This window comes from Quercus suber, unplaced genomic scaffold, assembly GCF_002906115.3.
Source record: "Quercus suber isolate HL8 unplaced genomic scaffold, Cork oak 2.0 scaffold_359, whole genome shotgun sequence".
In the NCBI taxonomy this organism is placed as follows: Eukaryota; Viridiplantae; Streptophyta; class Magnoliopsida; order Fagales; family Fagaceae; genus Quercus; species Quercus suber.
In genome coordinates, this window is record NW_027069811.1 from 222,282 (window position 1) to 231,706 (window position 9,425).

At 31.3% G+C, this 9,425-nt stretch overlaps 1 protein-coding gene across 1 annotated transcript; it reads right to left on the minus strand.

Moving 5' to 3' along the window:
• Positions 1 to 5,572: 5,572 nt before the first annotated feature.
• On the minus strand, positions 5,573 to 9,195 carry LOC112027774 (UPF0481 protein At3g47200). The gene is given in 3 exon segments (XM_065760255.1): positions 5,573 to 6,286; positions 6,288 to 7,169; positions 8,958 to 9,195. Coding segments are annotated over 2 exon segments (1,407 nt in total). The 5' UTR covers positions 7,136 to 7,169; positions 8,958 to 9,195; the 3' UTR covers positions 5,573 to 5,727.
• Positions 9,196 to 9,425: the final 230 nt, after the last annotated feature.

Genomic DNA, 9,425 nt, shown 5'->3' on the forward strand with positions numbered 1-9,425 from the left:
CTGTTTCTTGTAAGAGGGTCTAAGGAGATGATTGTCTGGACCTTGGCTTCTTGGTTGATTGAGATTGAAGTTGATTGTTTGTTTTGGGTTGGCTACAATTGATTACACCAATGCATTTGTTGGTGGTAGCCGTACCAAGTTTAGTTGAAGTAGCTGTTGAAGCTTGGATGTTCTTGCTAGTAGCCATTGAAGTTGATAGCAAGATGATGATGATTTCTTTCTTTGAAGGAGAATGAGATGAGAGGCAAAGATGTCCCACTGGGCGTGCCAGAATATGTGGACGACTAAATTTCTCGGTTCGAAATAAGTCAAACAAGTAAAATAGTGTCACAAATGTGAATTTGTATTGATGAATGTGTGGTACAATTCTCTGTAATTACAAAAAAGTGATCCTCTGATTCGATCTCCTTAAAAGATTTGTTGATTGGAATTGTGGTAATGTGATTTTGATTTGAACACAAGATATCCTTCAATTTGGTTGAGGGATAGATCGAAGATTGTTGAAACAGAATTACAATGAATCTCTGGCTATGAGCTTGTTAGAAATCCCTTGTTCTTCACGTTCTTCGTGTTCTTCGTGTGTTCTTCGTGTCCTTGATGTGTTCTTCGTCTTCAAAGGTTTGTGGTGGAAGTTCTTCGGGGCTTTAGAGGCTTGAATCCGTAGAGCTTCGCTGATTTGTGGTTTGTGATGTTTCTGGAGGCTTTTGAGCTTGATTCCAGTGAACTTTGAGATCTAGGAATATGATTTGGATGATTCCTCTTTGAATGTTCTTCGTACTTGAAGGTTTGTGGTGGAAGTTCTTTGGGGCTTTAGAGGCTTGAATCCGTAGAGCTTCACTGATTTGTGATTTGTTGATGTTTTCGGACACTTTAGGCTTGATTCCCGCAGACTTTTGGATCTAGGCGGATGATTTGGATGATTTTCCTTCGAATGTTCTTCGTATTCGAAGTTGAAGTTCTTGAAGTTCTTGGAGGCTTTAGAGCTTGGTTCCGGCAGAGCTTCTGAACTTCTGAGTGCTTCCAATGGCCTGGTCCCCCTAAATGGCTTAGGAAGGCTTCTATTTATAGGAGTTTTGGGGTAGGTAAGCGACACGTGGCGGAGTCTGATTGGTGACACGTGGCAGAGCTTGATTGGTCCGCTTATGTCATCGCTTGCACGTGCTGACTGATTGTGTCATCGCTTACACGTGCGATGATGTGTGATTGGTCTTTGCATGACACTTGGCAAATTTCTGTTGGTTTCTGAATAGTGATAGCAAAACCTAGCAGCAATATGTGGCACTTTGTAATTTGCTGTATTTTGTGGACTTGGTAGTGTGTCGTGTCAGCTTGTGATAGGTCGAGAATTTTCCCTGTCTACAAATACATTTGATAATTAACGGTTAGGAAAAAGTTGATAGGAACCAAAAGTATATATAACGGTGTGTTAATAAATTCTTAGTAAAAATTAATAGTTAGTAAAAAGGGGAAAGAGAAGAAATAGATTAACCTTAATAGAAAGGAAAAAATAAAAAAATAAAAAATAAAAAAATAAAGAGTGAAAAGGTAAAGCTGATAATATAACTAAGATTTCTTGTCTATTCTAAAAATAGATAAAACATTGAAGAAAAATTTGATATCAACAATTAAGTTGTTTTTTATACATTTAGTCAAAAAAAAAAAAAAAAAGAAGTTGTTTTACAATCCCCACAGCGCGCCCAACCACCCCCCCCCCCCCCCCCCCCCAAAACACACGCGCGCGCAAAAATCTACAATTTCGTGAAACTGTTTTGCAATTAAACATGATAGTATGATATGGTAAATTAACAGTGTAGGAATTGATAAATAGTGATACCTCAATTTTCAAATTATGTCATTGTAAAATCATATATAAATATTAGAACCAAATTAGATGAGAAAAAATCTAACTAAATTTCAAAATTGAAGTGTAATTTTGTGTCAAGTGTCAAATCAAATTCTTTATTTTGGTGCAATTGCAGTATTCATCACTCATTGCAACAATCAAGTGCTTTGTTTGTTTTATATTAAATGTGACACCATTTTCAATAAGAACTAGAATTAAAATATTTTTTTCCCTATAACAAAACACATAAGTATGAACAATTTACATTTTTTTAGTAAAGAATATTCTTACAAGACTTTTTAAGAGCTAATAAAAAAAAGTAACTGTAAGGTAAGAAAATCCCTGAGGACCTCTCCCCCATCTGATTGTACACGCGACGCGGTGCCAGGCGCGGTGCATCTTTGCCCTCTTCGACCGAGTGCAGGCAAGCAAGGAGGGTTTCATAGTCTCAGTCCCAAGCTTGGAGTCCCACATCGGTTAGAAGAGCGCCCCACTCAAGTTAGAACAAAGTTAGTAATAAAGATTAATGTGTTGTGGTTACTTCAAGACACACCTAAATTATTGAAATATATTTTCTCCAAAAAAAAATTATTTTTAAAATATCATTTATGGCTCTTGCTAAATTAATGAAAAACATTGCTATTATTAGTATTAAAAAAAGGGGAAACGATAATCTATAGTTGTCAATATATCATTATAATGATATTATTATTAGGTATATAATAATGTGAAAATAATAACTAAATTGATTTTTTAAAAATTTTAATGTGAAAAGATTAAAGAATCAGTCCAACTCCAATCCAACCAAAGAAACTTGAAGTTTAGAACCACTAATTTTATTTTTTTATAGTTACTGCAAAAATGAGTGGGGATTGGAAATTTTAGTTGAGCTACAAACCTATGATTATAAATCCCTATAGTTAATATGATTTTTATTTGATTCATAGATTATGGGAAAGTCAACTACAATGTTTAATATTTTTTAGAGAAAATATACAAATAATACTAATGATGCAACATTGCCAACTTTTAGTGTTGACATACCAATTTTTTGAAATTTCCAAACAAGGAATTTTGGCCCCTCCTAATTCAAATCCTAGTTCCGTCCCTAATAGGAACAATTAATTGAGACAAATACACGAAAACCTAAAACTCTTCTCGACCACAACTTTTACAACTGCTTATTATTTTTATATGTATAGACTCATCACTTTTTTTTTTTTTACCATTCACAGTTAACCACATTAAAGCTGTGACAAAAAATTGTGTCACAAATTTTCTCAAAACTAATGGGGTCACCTAGCCATCACCAAACCTGATTTACAAAGTCCAATCCATTAGAGAACTACAGTTGGGATCAATTCTTCGTAACTGAACTAAAGTACCAAACGCCTCTTTTAAGACAATTCTCAGCCCAAATCTTTCAAAAAAAAAAAAACCAACCTAAGGGCAGGCTAGCCCATCTGGATGTTAGTGGATCATCCATAACGAGACTCCAGCCACGAAACCTGGTCTCTCCCAGTCCCAGCTTCGTTAGAATCATAATTAGGAGAAACAAGAAAGTGGACCTCACAGTTGAGAATTATTATTTTTTTCCGCACGCGTCGCACTTTACTTTTTCAAATAAATGGAATTTGACTTGTAAATTCTTTTGCTTTTAGTTTGAATAAAATTTTCTCCAACTCTTATGTGGTGGTGTGTAATACTATTTATGTGTTTAATCAATAATCTAATAAATTACGAAATTTAATACACGTAAATAGCCCTATAAACCATTACATATTGGATTGATGGAGATTCCTCCTATCTAAGTCGAAGAAAAATTCTCATTTTTTTCAAGAGTGGGGGATGAGTGTATTCAATGAAATTTTTTTCTCTTTCTCTTTCTTTTTCTTTTTCTTTAAGAGATCAAAATGCAACATTTTGTATAACTCCTAAGTTAATAGGGGATGGCAATGGTTAATGTTTTAATGTTTAGTGCGTTTTCAAATCCAATTGGACCCTAATAATAAACTTTCTTTCTTTCTCTTTCAAAAGATTGTTTATTAATCGATTGACTTTACACATATATTTTGGATAATTTTTTTTAATATAATATCTAGGACACTTTAATATATTTAATATTATCAAAATAATTAGAGGAGAAAATAATTAAAAATTTGTGACATAACCAATGATGTAGTTCAATAAGAACATGATAACATTAAATACTACGCTTTGACTTTTAGATATTACAAAAATTATTTATATATTTTATTTTAGATTTAACCTGACATGTTATGACCCTTTTAACTCAACTCATGGTTAGATAAACAAGTGGGTTTATTTTTAAAATTAATAACAATGATTTGATAGTTGGTGGAGGTAGATTTGAATTCTAAACATCTCTTGCCATTGGAAAAATCAGAAAGTACCGATCAATTGACTTTTGACATGTAAATGAAATGAGTTTTGGATGGAATGCCTTAAGATTGAGAAAAAAAAATGCTTCTACCACACTTAATTTTCCCCCTTACGCAGTGTTGTTTTGCTTCTTCGAGCATCTTAGGAAAAGGTACGTATGACTAATAATGATCTTCCTATTTACCGTCTTTAATACCTTCTATTGCGAAAATTGCTTCTACCACAATTAATTTTCCCCTGTATTGTCTTGCAGCGTTATTTTGCTTCTTCGAGCATCTTCAAAAAAATTATTCTTGGAACGTGTTCAAAAGACCATTCATATGCCGTCAAAAAGGTATGCAATATTTATTGCCGAATACAGTTCTTTTTTTTTTTTTTTTCGAGAATCAAGACCCAAAGGTCAAGTTTTATTTCAAAATAACTCAAAAGGATTGCCGAATACAGCTGTTTAAAAAAACTCAATTTTCTGACTTTAGATTCTCTTTCTTTATTATTATTATTATTTTTTTTTTTTATGGTTTGTGTATGCTATACTGCTATGTATTAGACCTGTGCCTTTTATCAAAATAAAAATAAAAAAGAAATAAAAAAAATTAAAAATAAAAAGAAAAAAAGAATAATGACATCACCACAAATTAATATAAAATATGTTTACAAATTGATGTAACCAATTTTTACTGATTCTCATTTGGGTTCATCACTAGAATCACTTTTTTATTTACTAATAAACAATAACCACTTGCCAAATCAATAGTTTGTAAAAATTATTATAAACTAGTTTTTTAACTCTAGTATTTTTCAAAAATACATTATGCGAGCATACTAAATTATCATTAATGATCAATTTTCCATAAGAGTTGGAGATTTTTATTTTTTTTTAAAGTCTCTCTAAATTTCAACTTTCCTTCACCATGTGTCGTAAATTTATTAAAAAAAAAAAATTTAAAAAAACTTATTTTCAAAAATAAAATTGATAAATTAAAATTTGCCAAAAGCGATGGAAAAAACTTCTTGCGGGTCAAGCAATCCAGTGATCCACAAAAGCTTTGCGAGTCGATCGGTGGCAGCTTGGTTCCTATTTCGTACAGTTGGTGTTTTTTGGACGAGACTTTTGCTATCGGTGATCAGGCTAATTATTTCGACCACTTCTTCTCTGGGTTTCCTCTAAATTTGACAATTCCACAAAAATAATATATTAAATTTTATTAGAAACCGCATAATATTGTATATGAAAAATGTCAATGTAAAGAAAAAAGAATCTATATAGAGGCATTAACCGCACAAGAAACAATGATATTATAAATAGCATTCAGTGGTAAAGGGAAATAACAAAAGATAGAACATTATTATTACATATCATTCATGGATGATGCTGGAACAACATTTCAAACAACCAGTGGCCAAATATAGAATATAGACTACCCTGTTAGGAACGAGAGAGAGTGCATCAAAATGACAAGTTCAGATGCAATGGGTTGAATCTATATAACATAAGGCCTAATGATACTCCAGAGACTGAATCCAAAGATTATAAGACCAAAAACAGTTGCAGTGCCTCTCCAAAGATTGGAGAAATAGGTACTTTTCAAGATGCCCATGTTATGGTTGCAACATTGGTCAAAGTGCTTGTTAAGCTTTTGAGCGAGTTCAGTGTAACAAGAATTTTCTTCCACAATTTCAAGGCAAAGACTATTTACCATTTTGGCAATTGCTTCATTGCTGCCTAACGAGTCAACTATAATATCTTTTTCAACAAGCAACTCCACATCTTCTCCAGTGTTCAAAAGATAGTCCAATAGCCCCATATAATTGCATAAGTAAGCTTCCAATGGATAATAGCATTGCTCCCATGCCATTATGTTTCGAAAAATGCCTTCAGTTATATCATCAATCTCGAATCTAGGCATCTTCAACAAAGGTTGCGTACGTTCCAAGCACTCAAAGCATTTCAAGCAAGGTAAGCAATTTAAAAGCCATGAGCAAGTGAAACAGGGACATATTTCCGTGGGATACCACTTATCGAATTGTATGTCAAGTAAGCCACCCACTTAATTCATTCAATTTGAATATCACTCCTGTTTCGTACAATTGTGTTGCAGCAGATAGATCACGAATACTGTCTCCAAAATCTTTGTGTTTAGTCGGACAATGGAAATATCTTATCAAATCAGTGAAATGTTTTACTTCCTTCTTCTTCCCTTTCTCCTTCTCCATCTCCTTTGGTATGTTCTTGATACACGAATAAAAATAGTTGCGGGCCAAGTCAATAAAAAGAGAATTTTCACTGTGCCCTTTGGAAAAATTTTCATGTAACTCCTCAAGAATAAAGAATGGAAGCTGATTCTCAAGTAATATCAAGTCTTCAAGTATATGACGGTTCAACAATGGATTACTTAATAAGTAATCGTTTTTATATTTTTCTTTTTTATCAGCCCTCAAGAAAAGCTCAATGATAAAGGTGGAATCCTTTAGAACCATTTTCACAAAATCTTCTCTGCTGATATCAAAGTTCTCTGAATAACTACTCCGAATCTTTTGTTCATTCTCTTCAATTATCCTTGCTATTTCCTTTGGGCATGTCATAGTCCGATTACAGAATTCCTTTAAGTATCCCAATTTCAGCTTTTCCATGTCCCTCAAATCTTTATCATCATTTTCCTCATCCCTTGGTTGTTTTCCATCGTGGTGAAAAGGACCTATTGAGATTAGCTTTGGAGTGTAGGCTTCTTCATTTACCTGGCGAAGTCTCTGGGGGACTCTGTAGATGCAACACTCGGGCCGCCGGATTGGCTCCATAGAATCATTTTCCATGAGTAATGGAATGCCTATGCTCAGCTCTTCGCAGATACGATCATTTTGAAATGAACCAGCAACAGTAGTAGGGACCATCTTTTAATAGCCAAGTTATTTTTTCTCCTAATCACTAGAAATAGAAAATTGTTTAGGGGCCAATTCATATATATATATATATATATAAATAACTTATATATATTATTTATATATAAAGTATGCAATATGATTTAATATATAGTATTTTCTCATGCAAAATAAAAATATTTACGTTAAGTTAGTCTTTACTTAACTCAAAATAATTTCTTCTTTTTATCTAGTTAGTTTACAAACTGTGTACTATTTTTTAAACCGTACTGTGCACAATTTATTTTTTGAAAACATCTTAGATCATATTTGTTTATTAAATAATTTAGAGATCACACAATCAGATTATAATAATTAATATTTTAAAAATTTATGAAATTTATAAAATATAATCAATTTTATATAATCTATATAATAAACACCAATGTAACATGCCTAAACATATACAAGTAATAAAGAAAAAAGATATTTATTTTTCATTAATTGATGACAATTGACAATACAATAAAAATATATAACTCCTAAGTCCTAACTACAAAATTTGCAATTTTATGTTCTTTTAAATAGTTCCCACAATTTTGGTCAAAATATTATATTTCTACAGTCACTTAAAATAAAATATTTGTCATGTCTGTTGATTTCTTTTCTCGGAAAAGTGGTCATTTTCTAGTTAAAAATAAAGAAACCCATATTTCTAGAAGGATTTTTTGAAAACTAGTCACGATAACTGAATATTTATCTCTTTTACCACTAAGCTTATTCTCCACAAGTCACAAGTAAAGTAAATAAATTAATTTTTTTTTCTTTTATATTATGCTTAATTTATATATAATTAATGTTAAAGAATTTAGCATTAATTTGAGCCTATTGAATGATTATACTGTTAAGTGAAGCTGCCAAATGTTTTAATAAATTAGGCCCTAATGTTCTTCGATTTAAAATCTATTTTATTTCAGTTATATTATAACTTTATATTGTATATGGTAATTCTTTTATTTATAATTTATTTTATAATTTTAATGTCTACCAGAGAAAATATAAATTCATATATAACTTTAAAAACATACAAAAAAAATAATTGAATGAATCTCAAAAGAGATCGATTGATAATATAACCAAAGATAAGTAAATAAATCTTAAATGACTTGCACTAAATTAGAATGATAAATTAAAAAATAGAAAAATAGAAAAATCATTCCTAAAACTATTAAACTTTTCTTTTCAAGTCTTACTCTAGTAAAGACGTGGGTTGTTTTCTTTTCATTAAACTCTCAGGATTTCTAGATCAATTTCTAAGGGTCTAATGAACAATAAGATCTAATTATCAAGAATTCAAATAGGCAGAAGTTTAAACTGATTTCATGGAAATTTTAAATTATAAATAATAGAAACTCTTACCAAGCAAATAGCTAGGTCCAGAAACAAACGCTTCTAATAATTTATTTTATAATTTTAATGTCTACCAGAGAAAATATAAATTCATATATAACTTTAAAAACATACAAAAATAATAATTGAATGAATCTCAAAAGAGATCTATTGATAATATAACCTAAGATAAGTAAATAAATCTTAAATGACTTGCACTAAATTAGAATGATAAATTAAAAAATAGAAAAATAGAAAAATCATTCCTAAAACTATTAAACTTTTCTTTTCAAGTCTTACTCTAGTAAAGACGTGGGTTGTTTTCTTTTCATTAAACTCTCAGGATTTCTAGATCAATTTCTAAGGGTCTAATGAACAATAAGATCTAATTATCAAGAATTCAAATAGGCAGAAGTTTAAACTGATTTCATGGAAATTTTAAATTATAAATAATAGAAACTCTTACCAAGCAAATAGCTAGGTCCAGAAACAAACGCTTCTACAGTTCAACCCTTGAGAGAGCACCTCTTAGACACACTTATAGAATTGAGTTTCTTGTTGCTGATACCGCACTGTCTTCTTGCAATCCTATTTATAGACTCGTAGTATGTTTGATCCCCTCTCTCTCTCTCTCACACACGTACGAGCACAAAAGATACGTAATTGTCACAAGTTTACAAACATCTCACAAACTTAAAATTCACTTTTTTTTCTGCTTTAAATTTACGATTGAGGTATATTTTCACAAATATAGTAGCAGTATTTTGTTCCACAAGGCAACAATCAAGACCATTCTTAGCTTATTTACGCAGTCCCACTGCTCGGTAGCTTCTTGTTTCAAAAAGCAGAATCAATTATACTCCCATTTTCATGTACTTTCAATCTAGACCGTGAGTTCAAAATGAACAAATAGTGTGCATGAACTGTATATGTT